This window comes from Protobothrops mucrosquamatus, unplaced genomic scaffold (assembly GCF_001527695.2).
Source record: "Protobothrops mucrosquamatus isolate PMUCROS unplaced genomic scaffold, P.Mucros_1.0 scaffold841, whole genome shotgun sequence".
Taxonomy (NCBI): Eukaryota; Metazoa; Chordata; class Lepidosauria; order Squamata; family Viperidae; genus Protobothrops; species Protobothrops mucrosquamatus.
Window position 1 is genome coordinate 158,421 of NW_015387096.1, and position 19,408 is coordinate 177,828.

Sequence of the window (19,408 nt, forward strand, 5' to 3'; positions counted from 1 at the left end):
AATTTGATCTGTACACAATATCTTCCTATGTTTCCAAGTGAGGAAAAATATGTAAGTTTTTCGTAAACTTACTTTAATTTGCTTCCAGGTATTCTGTATGAACAAGACACGTCTTTATCTTTTATGGTAGGTTCCAGCACTAGTCTGGGCTCAGAAACCGAATAGGGTTGGGTCTAGTTATCAGCTGGATGGGAAATCACTAGGAAATGCCAGCGCCATAAGATAGATTAGGAAGTTCAAAAACATCTTGAAGGAACAGTGACAAATCACTTCGCTATGGCGGAATAGAAAATTGTTGCATTTTTGTCCAACTAGGAACTGAGTTCAATTTGAGAGTGTCTTTCTACGAGAACTGTAATATCAATAAATCCATAGACTGTTTGAAATATATTCCACAATGTGAGGGAGGATAGCATGAGGATTCTTAAGCAGAATTAGTACTAAGAGATCAATTGAGTACCTTTTGCTTCTCTGTTTTTTTCTAGCAAATGCAGCTTCTCTTATGCAATCAGAACATGCAATGCCAGTGCAGCAGAACTGTTAAGCACTGACTTTAAAAAATAATAATTTAAATTTAGGAATCACATACTAAAATGCAACATTTTTCTCATGTAAGTGTAAATTCTGATTTTTAAAAAAGTACCTTTGATCCATCTTTTCCTTGAACACCATCTTCTCCTGGTGGTCCTTGAATACCCTAGGTTTCAGAAGAAATATATCAAAATGTTATTACTACCAAAAATCTTGTGTATTCAAAACCCAAGCAAGAGTACATTATCTCAGCAAAACAGCAAATAGATCAGATTCAAAGAGTCAAGGATACAGCAGTTTTTATCAGTGGTGCTTGAAAACACATACAGGACCAGTACACAAGGCCTTGCTGACTAAGAGCAGATATTGTTATTGTCACAGATTTGTCTTTTTTTTTTTTAACCTTGGCCCCTCTGGCCCTTCCAAATATACAGAAATGCTGAAATCCATGCATTTGAAATGATTCATGATTAACTTTAATCTCAATTTAAATGTGATCCTGTTTTAATACTGAAGGACACAGCAGTTGTCACAAACAAGAAGTTGTCTGAAAGTGATATAAAACAAGCTGCACTGAACAAATAACCAGAATGAACGCTGCATGTCAGGGAGATGTAGAATTAAGCTTCCTGATATTGGAGTGAATGTGTGTACAGGGAAGTACAGGAAGATAAATGGGAAGATCAACTTTTAAAGAAGGGCTTAACAGGCACTAAATAAATGGTGCATTTCTGTAGCACTGCCTCATACCTTTAAATGCATTTGACTTTAAAGAGAGTATCTTCACTGGCAAGCAGAATATTCCTTTCACTTTTCTAAAACAGTTTAGCATTCTGGAGTGGATTAGTTTTTATGATAATAAATGACAGCCTTTTATATTTTATATGTTTTTAGTATGTTTTAGAAGAAACATGATAATATTTTTATGGAACCTAAGACTATAAATATGAATGTCTCTCTCTCTCTCTCATATATTCATATATTCATATCCTCAATATCTCTCTTAGTTGGCTTCTATAATCCTTGCAATGGGTAGTTGTTATATAGTACCTGTAAACTCAGTTCACATTAGAATATCATATTATTGTCCTCACTAAAAATGTAATTGCTTTGTCCTTCTGAAAAAGATAACAGATTAATACACTAAACACTTTGAAGTAAAGATTCAGGAGCTTGCAACCACTTGGGATTTAAATCTGAAGTTTTGAGCTGTTCTAGATAAAATGGCTATGGAATTGGATGCTTACCCATTCACAACATCATTGCCATAGTTATGTAATTATTTAGAAACCACCAATTTATCAGACTGTTATCTGTTATCATCCTCTTGGAGGATGATCTGTTCTACTCTTGCTTACTTTTCCAATTTTCTGGGCAGATAGCACATTTCAAAATAAAATATTCTTCCTAATATTACATCCAAATGAGCAAACACAATTTTCCAATTGGCAATTGTTATTTGACTTTGTATAGGAATACATATGCATGCTATGAAAAAATTATTACAAAAATATAAATAAGATAGCTGCCAACCCCAAGTGTCCACCTGTAACCTAGGCTACCTCTGGGTTACTGCTTGAATTAGTGTTCTGACTTCAAGTTGTGATCTATTCTTTGAGTACTACTGATTTCCTCAGTAATTGCAAATGTACATGCAGAACAAAGTTACAGACTTTGTTACAGGAAGCTGACTATCATGTTCAACATGAAAAATTTACTTCAGAAAAAAATATGCTGCAGCTCTTGTAATTCAGATTATCTTGATCTATTGTCATTTTATACCTATAACAGACCTAGGTGCTTTTGTTTCAGAGTGAAAGACACAAAATAATAGAAGTTACAAGATGGCAGATTTTGATTGATTGTTACAAGAGAAAAAAATCATTTCTGGCAGCAATAGCAGTCCAATAGTGGAACCAATTAACCAGAGAAGTGATCATCTCCGTTTCATGAATGAGTTTAAATCATGGCTAGTTAGCCAGAAGCCTGGAGTACTTTAACTTAGCTTGAATACTAAGTGAAAGAATCCTGTCCAACTCTTTGATTCTACATTAATAGAAGTTTACAAAACTTTAAGTTACGTAATTAAAAACATATTCCGTCTAATGAAAAGAAGTGCTAGGGGTGACAGGATAGTAGTGTGCTAATATTTGAGGGGCTGCCAGAAAGCACCTGACGACAAAACAAGGAACAATGGATGGAAATTAATCAAGGAGAAAACCAAGCTAGAACTAAGAAATTTCCTGATAATGAAAACAATCAACCAGTGGAATGGTTTGAGTCCAGAAGTTGTGGGTGCTCTACGACTGGAAATTTTTAAGAAAAGATTGGATAGCCATTTGTCTGAAATGGTATAGGGTCTCCTGCTTGAGCAGGAAGTTGGATTAGAAGACCTCCAAGGTCCCTTCCAACTCTGTTATTCTGTTATTCTTTCTTTCCATACGTTTAAAAAAATTCTTTAATCAAATGTGATGCTGATATTTTCCAGGTATAGCAAAGAAGTTTTTTTCATCTCTCATCTGCTTGCCTAATTTACATAGCCCTTTTGCATTCCCAATATAATTTTGAACCTAGTAACAAAATATGCTACAATATTCAGTACTTACTCTTACACCTTGTTCACCTGGTGCTCCAATATTGCCAATTGGTCCAGAATCTCCCTGTTACATGCAACAGAAATACATCACACCGAGTGATCAACATATTCTGATATTCTGATCAACAGAGCAAAACACTAAGTTTGCTACAATAGATATCTAAAGTTTGCTCTTTATAAAACAAACTCATTTCTCAAGCATGAATTAATCTTTATAATTTTCATCACAAATAAAGTGCAAATAGAAAGGCAGATATGTTACAAGTATAATAATGCATAATTTTCTGCAAACACAAATGCCAACTATATTCTTAACTAAGCCAAACACATTCTAGTCAATCACATAATGATATAATATGAAGCTTCTCTACACAGCCCTATGGGCTAATTAAAATAGCAGAGTTGAAATGAATGCTTACATAGTGGCCTTGTATTCCTCGATGACTGAACTCTATGTTTACAAAGATGAAGGAGTGAGAGGAACAAGAACATTTGCTAGCTCCTGAAGACCAACACTTGGATCCTTCCTTCCTTCCTTCCTTCCTTCCTTCCTTCCTTCCTTCCTTCCTTCCGTCCGTCCTTCCTTCCTTCCTTCCTTCCTTCCTTCCTTCCTTCCTTCCATTCTTGTGAAGCTTGGAGTGCCTATCCTAATTTCAGAAAGACTGATTCTAGCTACACTCAATTCGTTGACTGGAAGAAGAAACTCAGAGGGCTTGAGTAATGGGCAGCTATGAGTGATTTAAAAAAGACTTGGACTTTTCTTCTCTAAATCCATATTTTCTGATTTCATCAGGCTTCCTGTATATCTGTACCTGTCTAAGTGTGACTCCTATGATGGGTCTTTGGTCTTCATTACTCAAACTAGATAACATCATCAATCACCAATGACCCCTACCTTATTTTAGATTCCATTTCCCCATCCTTGTTTATAACCTTATTTATTCTATGGATAGGATAGGAATTTGAAAATGTTTTAACCTGGTTCCACATGTTGCGATCTACATTAAAAATAGCTAAATTTAACCATGGAATAATTTTTTTAAAGGCTTAAATTCTCTTGGATTGGTTTATTTTTTTGGTTTGTTTGATATGAGCAACAGTTCACTTTTAGGATAGATCTCCTATATGCATAAAGATAGAATCTTGTTTGATGTTTATAAAACCTTTTGCTGAAATTATGATTGTTTTGTAATGTATGTTTCATTATAATTAACATTTAATTCAATTCAAAATGTATATTCGGATGCTGGCAATTATGTTTAGTATGCTGGTAATTATGTTTAGTATAAGTATTTCTGTTATTATTTATTATGATGATTTATTATTATTACACATTCCATCTCCCTACCCCATCCCTACTTCTCTCTTAGTTGGGAAACGAGCTAAGCTGGAAGGAGAGGTCAAGTGGGGGTCTAGCTTGGAGTCATTGCACAGCTGCAAGAGGCATAAGCTTGAACCCCTTGAACTCCAGGATACATGAAGTTTTATCTGGTCATTCCCAGAGAAGACAAGCACTCTATGAGGTTCTTGTTACATAGGTGGTAGATAATAAAGTTATTGACTATAGCTATTCATGACTGGCTCTGACTGCTTGCACCTGACAATATCAATTCTACTAATAGGGGATAATAGCTTTTTGTTTTCTTTTCAGGAAAACTTCTAACTGGTACATAGGCTCACCTAATTTATAACATTTGTCATGATTCATACATGAAGGATACAGTAATGACAACATCACCGAATGTTGGACCAATTGAACTGAAATGTCATAGCCAGTTTCCAGTGGAAATAATATTTCATGTATAGAGACATGAAATATCCCAGAGATATGTGTAGAGAAGTAATTGCCTGTTTTCCTCATCATTCAAACTGCACCCCAACAAAATTACTCCAACAATCACCTTTGTGCCTGGTTCTCCGTTTGGTCCTGGCTCTCCCTCTGGGCCAGGTGATCCCTATATTGAAAACATAAATGAAGTTATCCATTGTCCAGCACTAAATGCTTTCCAATATGATGAAACTCACTAGGAAGTTCACAGGACTTTTTAAAAAAGGTCTTATTGGTGTGATTAATGAGATACTTGTGGTATAATATCTTACTCTGCTATGGTGCAATATCCAATTTTTAAAGACCTCTATATATTTTTCTATGAAGCAGGATCTTTCAGTTTTGCTTGCCTACATAATTTGGTGAGGTAAAGGACTCACCTCAAAGCCAGCTTCACCTACAGGACCAGCATCACCTTGTTCTCCCCTTGGTCCCTGGTATCAAACAAAAATTATGTGAGCATTACATTCTTATTATGGGAAAAAAACACTTTTACACCTATACTTATAACATCAGCTGGCCAGGTTTTTGAAGCATTTTTCTCACAGCTGGATATTTCCTTCATCCAGATTCTGTTAGCTTCTGAGAGTAGAATAATTTAATATGGTCCGTACTCTTAAAGAGGATTTGCTACAACAGTCCAATCATCATCATGCAATGGAATATTTATCAAGGCTTCTTACTAGACGTAACATTACATTTGAACCCTCAAAAGACTTTGCTCCAATTGATTTAAAGGAGGCTTTAGTTTAATATATAGATTTTATTTCAAATTTCATACTATTTTTGCTTCATGCTCTGTAATTTCAACCAGTTTTTGTTAAATACATATGAAAGAGGCCAAATCTTGGGTTTGTTTTAATGGATGAATTAAACAAATTCTGACAGCAGATTTTTTGATTTTTAATGGAGAAAAATAAAACATTGCACAATAGGACAAATGAATGTGGCACAGAATTCTGAATCTGGTACTGGTTTATATCTGTAAAATAGGTTTTTTATTTAAGATATTTATTATGCTAGGACAAACAAAACAATCATTTGAGTTATCAGATACAATATATAGATGCCCAATTATAGTATAGTACTGACATATAATGAAATATGCTTGCATTTTTAAAATTTTTCAGTAGCTTTTTTCATGTTATCAGCCAAAAAAAATCATGTGTAATAATTGCCAACAGGCATTCTTGTGATGCTAATGAGCCAAAGACCAACCCTTGACTATTCCCAATGGTACAAATTAGTAATACACAAGAATTTTGATATAGAAATCAGTAGAGACAAATTGCACATTTTTGTTAGTCCTCTAATTTCTCTTAGATTGGTTTGAACAATTAGCAGACAATACTTGTCACCTGCCACCAACAATTTATAGCCTTTTTTTTCTAGATTAGGAAATTTAGATGCTTCAAACACTGCTTATTTTGTCATAAAGACTGTTGTGCAAGTTGTCACTCAATTTACATCAGTGATTTTCAAACTTGGCAACATTAAGATGTATGGACTATAACTCACAGAATTGGGAGTTGAAGTCCATACATCTTAAAGTTGCCTATTTTGGAAAAGATACTGATTTAAATAATCAACTGAAAGTCATTGTCAAATGTATTTATATTAACTGGCAGGTGGGTTATGTACTCAGAAAAACAATTTACTTTCTATTCAGCTTCAAAGATCTAATAAGGAAGTTACACCAACTATCTGAGACTAAATTAAATATACAATCACACCAGCTAAGTATAAGAAACCTGAGACACTCTAGATCAGACATGTTCAAACTTGCGACATCACGCAACATATCGGCCCGGTTTTGCCATTGCTGGCAATGGGGTGGGTATGGCTTCGACGTGACACGTCCAGTCCGCGGGCCGGCAATTTGACACCCCTGCTCTAGATTAAATACTTAACTGATCTTGGAGAGTGTATATTTGTGAACTGGTCAAATTGCAGCATAGAGGATATGTTTGATATAAATGTACTACAGTTGGGTAATCTCTTGGGAATAAAAAAATGCCTCATGTGGGTTCTTTATAAATATTATCTGAAATGATGAAGTAAAAGCTGAACAGAAAAGGATTTTTTAAAAAAGTGAATGCAAGGCATCCTCTCTCAAGAAAACAATTTTTCAGGCTTTCATGGATATGTTTAAGAGGACAATTTTCCATCTTAAAGAAATAATAAAAAAATTACTTTATTCTATGAACAGAAAGACTTATTTATAAAGAGCCACACAGTTTCAGCCTAAAAATAATGCTTCTTCTTTAATATATCTTTAATTACAACAGAATAAGACACATGTTTTCCAAGAAATTATATTTCACATTTCAAATGAAAGGAAATGAAATCAACTTACTGGTTCACCAGAAGGACCTCTATCTCCTGTACTTCCAGGAAGGCCAGGCAAACCCTGAAAACACAAAATCAAAACCAAAACACTACTTAAATTTTACCTCAAAACTTCGTAAGTTGACCAAAATGCAATTCATAAAACATCTTCAATGACACTTTTTAAATCCAATAATTTTGTTTCTACCATAAAAGGACTTGTGGCTGGTCACTGGCTAGCTGATTTATGAATTAGTAAATTCTTTGTTTTGGTGAGCGGTATCCTAAATCGTCTTTGAAAAATTAAGATATACAAACTAAAGATAAAATCCTCTATTTATCTGTGAAGTAAACTACAGTGAATTCAATGACGCTTACTTTGTTGTAGTTATATGAAGACATACTATAAATATATATGAAAAATGACAAACAACTGCTACAGTCTAGATGGCCTTTCTATGGGATCATTTGGGGACGAGAAACAAAAGAATAGTCAATCTTTTTGAAGCTGCCTTTTCATATAACAAATCAGAAAATAAACCACTGACAACAAAAAGTAATTTCCTTTTAAAGCTTAGCAACATTAAGATGTGCTTTGAAAAAATATTCCATGTGTTCCATTTCTTGTATACGGCAAACATCCAAAATATTATTTTTAGTGTCCTTCAAAACTGATTCATGTAAGATGTCCTATTGTTACAATAGGTACAATACTATCCTCCAGAAGCATGGCTAGCTACATTGTAGACGAAATGAGTCTGTTTTTAATTATGGTAGGAAACTATCAAATTATATATAAGGCATCCCCAGTAGCAGTGTTCCAACTTTGCAATGCTGGACCCAGGGAGATCTGCTGATGTCTGCTTAATGCCATTTTGTTGTGGTCTGTCGGCAGCCGGAGGACTCCGCAGCCAAAACTCAGAGGAGGAAGCACAGTAGTGGGCGTCGGGCCCAGCGTCAGGGCCATCTGAAAGCTCCAATGGGGACGAAGGAATGGAACTGTCGCAGCCAGGGACAGAGGCGGAGCCTGGGCCATCCGCCAGCCCCCGGATGGAAAGGCTGAGACCTTCATGCTTGAGGCAAGTGAGTCAGGAGAGGAGGATCACATGGGGCCAGTGATTGATGCGCAGGTATGGCGGAGGCTGAGGAGAGAGAACAGCAAGAGGCTATGGGCTGGTCTTTGGGGCGGAAGAGCCACTGCTGTTAACAGAGCCCTACCCTCAGCTGTGGATAAAAGGCAGGGGCGGAGACGAATAGGTGTGGCAGACAACTATTTGTCTCCCTGCCGGTCAGCCACTTCTAGTTGGAACTCCTGACTTTTGTTTGGAAACATGCCGGAGTTTCCTCGGATCTTGTGGCACCGGGAGTCGGAGCACCTTCTGAGCGTGTGCATGGGTCTTATGTTGGAAGAGAGCCAGCTTGCCTGAAGGACTCTTGTTGCAAGCGTGGTGAGAGACTGAGGTTAACTTTGGGTGTTTGGGAGACCCCTGCAGGGAAAAAGGAAGCAAGCTCCATGGTTTGGAGGCAACTAAAGATTTTAACAGTCGGCTGTGTGAAATTGCTGGCGTTCCTGAATAAAAGAGACGTTGGAGATTTATTGGTGCGGCTGTTGTGTTTGGGGATCTGGGTCAGAACACATTTTGATACTAAGCAAAGACCTTTTCATTAATTCAGGTATTTCAAATAAATCAGAACACGTTTATTTTTTCAATGCTGTCAAATTATTCTAGCTAGCATTTGATATTTTTATGACAGACTTATTTTTCTTACTTTTTGCAGCATGCTTTTAGCATTTTTGTCTAATTTTGGAAATTTTAGTTTTCTTAGCAAGGTTTTCAGAAGTCATTTGCCATTGCTTTCTTCCTAAGGGTTAAAGAAAGTGATTGGCTCAAGTTCACCGAGCCAGTTCCATATCTAAGGCAGGACTAATATCTTATTTACTATGGCAAAGTGGCTCTATATAAGCTTCATTTTAGGGATTTGCTTGGAAATATGTATACAAGACTTTGTTCTTGGATTACCAATGCTGCCTTGTTTACAGTATAGACTGAAATAAATTTTGCATAAAATTATATGGAAATAGAACTAAAAACATCTCTCTCTACTGCCATAGTTTGGATTGTAGCATAGTGGTGTGTCCGCAATTCAGTAAAACTGCAAACCCTTTCAAGGGTTTCTCTAGAATATGGCTGTACAAAAGAATAGTTAAGGAAGCTATTATCTTTTTCCAAGTTCATGTCGCTGCTACCAATCCCTGACTCTGCTCCCACATGCTCTTACACCTTACTATATGTTATGAAGCCCGTCTTTCAAAAAGTATGTACAATCCACTATTGCTACTTTTTCTCTGGCAAAGGAAAAAAATATTTGTGTCTTATGCAGTTGCTGTACAAGTAACAGGACAGCACAGATCAGTTTCAGATGTATGTTCAGGGCATGTATCAAATTGAAGTGTATTTAATGCTTATTTGTATCATTTAGAGATACTGTATATCTCTTTTTACTTTTTAAAAAATAGGTATAATTTGGCTTGCTTATGAAAGTATGCTTGTTGTATAAGACTGAAAAATTCAGTTTAATCATTTAATTTACACTGTTATTGGCTGATTTGTCTTTACATGTTTTATTTTCTACAAATAAAAGAAATAAAAAGTTGTTGCACTACAGGAAATTTATCATCTCATCAACCAAAGGAAGCAGGTCAACAAGCTCTCGGTTATCTAATGCAGATATTAATGTCACCAGTGCATTATTGTCCTTGCATTTAAGAACTATTCTGGAGAATTTACCCTCTATGTATAATAGCTACAGCGATCTCATAAATTATATTACATAAATGCCTTCGTATATTATTGATAACAATAATGTCTGCCATCATTACCAATGTCTTTTATAATAGATTTTAAAACTTAGATGGGAAATGTGACTTTGGGCTGCATGTGTTTCCCAGTCTTTGTCAAAGCTTAACTAACCAATGGGAGAAAAGGCATTACAATTATTATATCAAAACTAAATTTTGATTTGGGTGCTACCTGTAGATACTTTAAACACTTCCCCTGTAATACCTTAAAGCGGTTATTTTCAAAGATCAGGAAAGTGATTCTAATTGGACCTGGAGCTATGGGGAAGGAACAAGTGTTATGCTTACTCTTCTCCCCAATTTTCCATTTATTTTAAATTAAAAGAGAAACATGAATTGCTGCAGCAAAAAATAAAAATAAAACCTGTAATAATTGACAGGATAGAATTCCTACATTTTTGCAGGAATTCTTTTGAATTTTATTAGAAACATCAATTTTTAAATTTATTTACACTAGCAGTGTAAAAGTGTAACATAATGTTCATATGGTCTACCTGACCAGGGAAGTTAGTTTTAGCCCCAAACAACCCTATGGTTATTTGACTGAGAACAGACTAGCTTCTAACAGAGGTACTCTTCATTTAGTGACCACAACTGGGACTGACAACTTGGTCATTAAACAAATCAGTTGTTTTGAAATGAAATTATGACTGTGCTCATGATCTTTCAGCTTTCATGATTTATACTGTAGACCTGCAAAAGTTGTAAATGCGAGGATTGTTTGCAAAGTTATTTTTTCATCACCATCATAACTCCAAATGTTTCTAAATAAGGCAGTCATTAGACAAGGTTTACTTTTATTTGTTTACTTTAGACCCCCAACTCATGTTAGGTGACCTCAACTATAAACTCAATGTATTATGTTAGAAGCAGAATGGAATTGTAAAAAAATAAATCATGCACTGAAGCGTGAAGAACTTACTGGTGCCCCTGGATTGCCTCTTTCTCCAGGGATTCCAGCTTTCCCCTGTGCAAACACAAAGGAGGCAATGTGTCTATTTCAAAAATATTGTCAGAATTGATGCCTTAAATATGAATGCTAAAAATTGCCACGTACAATGAGTCCAGGAATGCCTTTTTTCCCAGCGTCACCAGCTTCTCCCTGGGAAAAATAAGCAAAAGGGCTATTTTAATGTACACTGTATTCAAACATATAACAATTTTTCTTCTAAATTCCAAATTATGGACATTCTTTTCAGTGTAAGCTTTTGGCAAGTATGTCATCAACCATCCAGGCACAAATGCAGGTACTATTTATTTCTTTATTATTTTTTATACCACTTCCTAGAAAAAAATTCAAAGCAACTCAGTAAAGATAAATAATCACTTGGTCAAAATAACAATGAGGTCAGCTTTTATCTTAGTCTGGATGATGTAATGAAGACACTATAAGACCCTGGCATAAGATATAACACAAAGACAAAAAGTCGAGTTCCACATAGCAGAAAGGTTATATGGTACTGTACGTCATGCATCTAACAGCATCATGGATCATTTTCTGGGGCAAAGGTAAAAAAGTTAAGTTTACCTTAATACCTTCTGTCCCTTGCTCTCCCAGAGGACCATCTTGACCTCGTGGTCCCTGACATATTAAAACAAAAAACAGTCAGGAATGATGCAACTGTTCATGTCTATGCATCCAAAGATTCCTAAGACAAAATTCTAGCACAAAATCTGCAACTGCTATGATAATTCACAGAAATTAATTGGATTCAATTGAGTATATTTAGTTGTTGTTTTTCCTATCACTTATTACATTTTTCCCACACATTCACACAGAATCCATTGAGGATTAAAAAATTGTAGGAGATTAAAAAAAACATCAGTTTGAAAACATCCCCCGTCACCATCTTTGAATCAAAACAAATGAGAAATCTATCTCTCTGCAATTTTTGCCAACCCCCACTATTCTCCTTTTTTCTTGTCCATTATTTTTCTATTTGAGCCATGGGCATAATCACCCTAAGATCTACCCTTCAAGACAGAAATTGCTAGACTGCAGTTCACTTCTAGAAATTCAAAATTAATTCTTCAAGCTATTTCTCAGATCTTTTGTTTTTCCAATAGGTACACTCCAATGGGATTGATTTTCCACAGCCTTAAATACCTTAACTCTGTAAGGGAATAGGGATGTGTCATACATAAATGATCAATTTGGAAGTGAAATAATCTCATTCTCATTTCTCACTCCTTTAAAGCATACAGAAGAATAAAAACTAAAGGCAGGAAAAAGAAGAAAGGGGGGGGGGAGAGACAAGCCTGTTTTTTGTAGATCCTATAAAATGACAGAAAATGCTATAATGTCTAGACATTTCAGGAGATTTTTGAAGAATGGGGTCAGAAACTAGTAGCTATAATTTAATTAGCAATGTTTGCTGATATAGATGGATTGTTTACAAAAAATTTAAAGAAGAAATGAAAGGTGTGAAAGGTAATATTTTGGAAGACTGACAGGAAGAATGGGATAAACAAGAATTGCCTGATGCAGAAATACTAGAAAATAAATTCTGAATTGTAAGACGTATATGATGGTCAAAATGGAAATACAACTAATAAACAAAGTGAAGATTTGGATAATTTTACTGAATTTAAAAATGAGGGTTGTTAAAAACTCGAAGCAACCTTTGAGACGGGAGAAAGAAAAAATTGAAGGGAGATCAATTTCTATGAGAACATCTGAATGAATTAAGGACTAAGATTGTTAGAAGCATAAAAAAGGAATACAAAGTTGATTGATTTGATCAAGATTAAAATAAGACTTATCTTTATAAAATTCTGTGACCTCTTTGCGTTGACATCTGGATAGAAAGGTTATTTACTCATGGATTTGTAAATGGATAAGAGACAAATTATGGGAAGATGTGAACCATATATGAAATTGTTTAGAATAAAGAAATGATAAGTTTGCTTATACTTGTTGTAATGAAGATCATAACTCACTTATTTAGATCTTGTTTTCCCCTTTTTCCTTTTCCCCCTTTCTATTCTTTGTACTTTTTTCTTTCTTTTTCACACACACACACACACAAACAAACACACAAAATGTGTACTTTAGAGGTCATAAACATACTACTTACTCTTTGACCTTTAGTACCCTGTGGTCCAGGAGGTCCTCGTGCTCCTGGAGGGCCCTAAATAATAAATAAGAATGAAATACATTTTTATCATAAAGCAGAAGCCTATTTTTACAAATTATATTTTGTTACCAACTTTCCTCCCAAAAGCTTAAGACCAGAAAACTGTCACCCATTTTTCTCCTTATTGTCCTTTTTTAAAACTTTCTCTAAAATAAGCTAAAATAATCCCTTCAGGTACTCAGAAGTATTAAAAGACTTAATCTCCCCTAGTCCCAGTCCAATACTCTATCAATTGCATCATAATTGCAGATATGGAAAAGTAAAGTTTTATGAGAGACAAATTATTATATTAGCAACTTGAAACAGATAACATATCAGTCATGGCATTACCTTCTAACAGATAGGCCTTAAAATGATTAATTAACAGACACATCTGCTCACATAGGTACATGTCTTATTTGCTATCTGGCCAAATTCACTGGACTAGATCCAGTGGGAATTATGTGGAGATTTCACAAAAGCAGAAGTGATTCATGACCCTTCTTTCCTGCTGCTATGCGTAATGTTCCAAAAGGTCCTACCTTCCTCCAGAATAGTTTTACAGCTTGTAGGGAAAAACTGCAAATCACTCCCCCCTATGTTGAACACATTTTCATCAATTTCAGTGAGAAATTAAGCATGGTTTAAATATCTTATTTTGAACTCACTGGATATAGCTCAGGTTGGATTCATGCCAACTCATGCCAATATTCCCTACTTTTGGCTGAATAATTTTTCTCTAAAGTTAATCAGCCCATTAATAGACCTAAGCTTAAAAATTAACGGAGTTGTGACTGATGTGGAGGTGAACAAAAATATAATATTTCATACTTACAGGTAGTCCCTGTGGCCCTACATCACCAGAACCACCTGGTGGACCTGAGTATCCCTGAAACAGAAGGAAATATAGTACGGCCAATACATAGTTAACTTTGGTTCAGTTTGTATTGCTATGTACAGAATTCTTATGTGCTTTATTAGTGAAGAAAATTTTCTTAGAGACTTATTTGTATTTGCATTTGTATATGTATTTGATTTTTATGGAAAAAAATGATTTATCTCTGTCAATTCAAGTAGTAGCAATTCTAGTTCTGTAAAAATATATCTGTGAGGTCAAACAATATGCCTTTGATCTAAGTTCCAAATGATGCTTTAGGGAATTTTATAAAATCCCCATCACTATTTCAAGCTATTTTTTTCAGGTACTTTCCTCCTCAAACAGAACAGCTTCAAAGTCCTGCCTTCAAAATAGAGGGAGATATATCTGCTTGATTTTCACAGTGAATTATGACCAACCAGAGCTACATTTTTGCTGACAGTATTGTTAAAAAAATAGTTAACGCAGAGTTAACATAAGCAAAAAACCTCTGTTCAAAAATAATGCAGCGTTTCAGTATTATTCAGTGAATAATATTAAGCTCAATCCCTACAATCATTGATGCTTCTCATTTTTCTTACAGACGGTTTCATACAAATGTCTCTACACGTAAATGGGATTACTTTAAAGACCTTAAATATTTGGTAAACAAGAATATTCCAGTAACTATTTAAGTATATACTTTTTACTTAGGCTTTGTTAATGTAAGATAAATAAATAAAATTAGGCAGTAGTTTTTTACATAAACCTTACCATGAGACCTTTTTCTCCAGGAGGGCCCACTGGGCCTGGATTACCTCTGTCTCCCTTAAAAGTAAATAAACAAATACATACATGCATGCATACATACATACTGTTCATACATATAGTAGTTTATTTGATTTTTGACAGTAGAACTGCATATCCAGTTTTGAAATATTTTAAAAAATGAAAATATAACTTCTATACCTAAATAAATATTCAGTATGGTGGTGTGAGTGGTAACTCCTGGTTCTCAGCTAATTTCTAAGCCTCTGCAGGAATGGAAAACAAAACCAGTAGGAACGTAGTAGCTACTTTTGCGCCTGCATATGAACCTTTTCCTTGTCTCCATTAATGCATTTATTGCTAGGGTTTTTTCCCCTATTTTGGGATAAATGTGTATGATTCAAAACAGTTTTTAATTAACCCAGGAAGGACAAGATGGATGCTCTCTTACCCATGAAAATAATACCATTGTTGTCATAAAAAATGTGAATGCTAACAGGCTGTGTGACTTTCAACCCAATTGTATTATTTGCTGACAGATTCTATCAATCCTCTGCTTGAAAAATATTTATTCTATTAAAAAAAAATCCTGCTACAGTTTTACTATTAAGTAACATTTTTTGCAAGCAACATAGAGTAACTTTTACTCTTTTGCATTATTAAATTCCAATACAGATTTAGAGAATAAGCATGCTGTTATGTTTACATGTGAAATAAAATTTCAAGTACTGCAAACTCTCCCAATTAGAAAATGAGTAACTTATCTTTGCTAGAGAAATGGTAAAAAGTAAGGTTTAAACTTCTTTTCCCAAGTTACAGAACCCAGCAGTTACTTGTACAATAATGTAAAAAAACTACAAAATCTAATCACAGACTTCTATCATGACAAATAATCTTATCCCATATTGAACAAAATTTAGAACAGTAATTGTAACGCACAGTATAGTACATATTATTTGTGATGCTCTTGTTGCATTAATTATCAACTAGCATCTTATAGTATACCTTCTCACCAGGTCCTCCAGATAGTCCAATTTCACCAGATGAGCCAATAGGTCCCTAAAGAGCAGAAGAAATAGAAAAGCAAATAATCCAGTAACCTGTCATCTATAGTCAATATTATAGCAATAGCAATAGCATTTAGGCTTATATACCAACCCCATAGTGCTTTATAGCATTCTCTGGGCAGTTTATAATGTAAGCATTATTTGCATATACCCCAATAATCTGGGTCCTCATTTTACCAACCTCAGAAGGATGGAAGACTAAGTCAAACTTGAGCCCCGTTAGGATCGAACTTCAGGCTGTGGGCCAGTTTGCCTGCAATACTACAGTTTAACCATTACACCACTAAGGATCTTATAATGAATCTCAGCAGCTTATATTTATATGGCCATATGCACATAAGAATCCAGTCAAATTCTATGAAATATCTGAAAACATCTTTAGGCAACCTGTATAAAATGTACACATTTATTGTACACCATATAATCCACTTCTTAGTTATATAAGGAACTACATGCAAAAATGAAGTTGCTTTTGCAAAGTCACCAAAAATCTTAGTAACATTGCCTACAAATCTTAAATAATACCTTTAAGGACTCTTAAGAGCTAGGAAAAACATTGTATATACAGAATCCTTAAAATTACACAGCTCTGATTACACTGATATGCATATTTATATGATTCTTGTCTATTGGCATAACTGTTTGAAGATTATAAAACTGTTCTCGTGATTATTGGAACTCAGAACAATATAATTGCACACAAAAGCTGTTCAAAGCATTCTTTTCTATCTTCCTATTTGGCTACTGCATAGGTCCCATTCACCAGCTTTCTGGTGGTATGTACATTTGAGGATCTGCCTTTAGTGATCAAGCTGCTGGCCTAATTATTATGAGTAAGATGTCCTCAAAGATTAAATCACAATGTCAGTGCAGTAAATATTTGTAACTCGGCATCATAATTACATCTATTTCAGTGTACTTTTATTTTCATTTTAAAATGTGTGAAAAATCTAAAATAATTCTGCATGCAGCTTCAGGTCTTTTGTATAAGGCAGTCCCAATCTTACATGCTTCGAATGTTTTCATGAAACATTTCAGTTCGAAGAGATTTTCCCATGGTCAATAGGGTGGACATTAAAGAAATTTTAAATAAAATATGAGTAAGGCATTACCAGAGTTTAAAGCCAAAGTGTTAAATTTTGTTCCTCCAAGTCTCATGAACGCCAGAAACTCCCTGGTGTATTAAATGCCTTTTTAAAACAAATTAAAACTCAAAATAATAAATTCAAATATGGGAAAGAAACAATGTAGAAAAGATGTCTACATAAAAGTGCTACCTATATAATATCCCCAAAAGTACCAACTATAAATAAAACAACAACATTCTTGGAACAAAATTGGGAACTGAAAAGCCAACTTTTAATGCCATTATAAAGAAACTTTATAAAGATAAGATTCAGGATCACAAAGATTGAAGAATGAAAGTGTGAATATATGAAACTGGAAAACAGCTTTTTCTAAGTAAATATCTTAAATAATGAGCTGTTTCCTTCTATTTTGTGACAGGAGACCAGTGAGCTGAAAATAGCCATTCTTAGGCCAATATATGTCAGATGTATGAATTATAGCTTCAATAACTCTTCAGCCAGTATGGGAATCATGCTGGAGAGTCACTAATCCAATTGAAATATCAGATTGGAGAGAGTTCTGTAGGACTGAACCCAAAAATTATTCTAAATAATGAGCTGTTTCCTTCTATTTTATAACAGAAGACCAGTGGGCTAAAAAGTGTCAGATTACTGCTTTAAGTTTTTTTTAAAACATCTACATTATGGACAGGAGTATGTTAACAATATCTGTTCTTTTCATGCAGAAGACGAAATGATTGTTGATTGTTGTTACTTCACAATCCCCCACCACAGGCAGGATCCAGCATCCCGAATAGCAGGGGTGGGCCGCTATGGCAATTTTATGACCTGTGGACTTCAACTTCCAAAATTTCTGAGCCAGCATGGCAAATTCAGATATTTGGCCTTCTAACAATAGTTAACATCATGGTGCTGACAGATTTATTTATGGTCCTTTAATGTGATATGATGCAATATGTCCGAATATTGTAATATTTAAGCTGCTATTATCCACAAATTGAATTTTTAGAATGGCTTGCATAGGTTGAAGTGATGTTTAGGTAATCAGTTAATTGGGAAATGTTTGCCCTTTGGCAATGAGTTATAATGCTTCCAAATATAATAACAGGCCTTTTATCAACCACATTATTTTCTAGGGGGAAAAGACTTTAACATTCTGATCTTATTTTTGTAATATTTAAAAACATTTTTGTTTTGTGTTCAATGATAGTAAAGTCTTGCTTATAATATACTGTGGTGATTTAAAAATCTGAAACTTAGCTGTACATGCCAGTATACAATAGCTGAGACAGAAGTATTTTTCCCCCAGTTCTTTAAATCAGTGTTTTTCTTGGAATGACTTTTAAAAAACACTTTCTCTCATTTGTTCTACAAATTTGCTCAATGGAATTCTTTTCATTCTTATTAAGTTAACCAAATATTGTATAACTGGATCTCCTGGTTTTGTATGAAGCCACTAATTGTACCAGCCAGGGAAAAAACCATTTCAATTATAAGATGTTATAATTGCTAATACATTGCTAATACATTAAATCAAAATAGTTTCTCCTGTTGAGACAACCCCTTGACTGAGTTTCATGTCAACAAAAAATACAATTTGTTTAGAAGGATCTCTAATACCAAGAAGAGTTATGATGAATAATTACCATATGAATAGGTTTCACACAAGAATTATAGTCAAATGCATCATTTCTACGGAACCTTCCAACAAAAGGATTGAGATTTTTTATGTATTAAATAATCTAACTGTAAAGGTATCTACTGACAATAACTAACCTTGAATATATTTCCCAAAAAAAAGAATGGAATGATGGACAAAGGATTTTGTAATCCTTTCACCTTTCATTCAGAATCACCCAGAATAAAATCACATATGTGAATATATTAAATAGAAGGGAGATAGTGAAGTCAAAAGCTTAAAACTATTACATTATTTTAAAATGCTCTGAGTCTCCACGTATTCAACAATAAAGCCTTCTTCCATCAGTGAAATAAATCAGGACCTAGTATGGATTCTCTCCTGAAGAAAAAAGGATTACTTCTTTTCTCTTTTTTCACCTGAGTCATTATTGTTTTAGATAAGGGGTGTCACACTCGCAACGTCACATGACGTGTCGCGACATATCACAATTTTTTCCACATTGCTGGCAATGGGATGGGTGCAGTTTTGGCATGACGTATCCGGCCCGCGGGCTGGCAGTTTGACACCCCTGTTTTATATACTTCTCTGTGGAGTTCTCATTCTGGATCCTACCTGCTGGTTTAATTCTGCTCTTGCTCAGTTTTTTTTTAATCAAGTAAATTGATTACTTAAGTACTAGATTTAATCAAACTAATTATCAGAGAACATGATGCAAATTACTTCATATC

General features: G+C 34.6%; 1 protein-coding gene across 1 annotated transcript in view; it reads right to left on the reverse strand.

Annotated features, from left to right (window-relative positions):
* The window catches only part of COL24A1 (collagen type XXIV alpha 1 chain), a 131,531-nt gene that overhangs the window by 36,805 nt on the left and 75,318 nt on the right, over positions 1–19,408 (reverse strand). Inside the window, exons 25-36 of the mRNA XM_029284689.1 lie at positions 15,889–15,942; positions 14,890–14,943; positions 14,095–14,148; positions 13,221–13,274; positions 11,672–11,725; positions 11,201–11,245; positions 11,066–11,110; positions 7,312–7,365; positions 5,336–5,389; positions 5,029–5,082; positions 3,138–3,191; positions 644–697 (exon numbers count right to left, since the gene is read on the reverse strand). Coding sequence (XP_029140522.1) covers positions 644–697; positions 3,138–3,191; positions 5,029–5,082; positions 5,336–5,389; positions 7,312–7,365; positions 11,066–11,110; positions 11,201–11,245; positions 11,672–11,725; positions 13,221–13,274; positions 14,095–14,148; positions 14,890–14,943; positions 15,889–15,942 — 630 coding nt within the window. The remainder of the gene's footprint in view (positions 1–643; positions 698–3,137; positions 3,192–5,028; positions 5,083–5,335; positions 5,390–7,311; positions 7,366–11,065; positions 11,111–11,200; positions 11,246–11,671; positions 11,726–13,220; positions 13,275–14,094; positions 14,149–14,889; positions 14,944–15,888; positions 15,943–19,408) is intronic.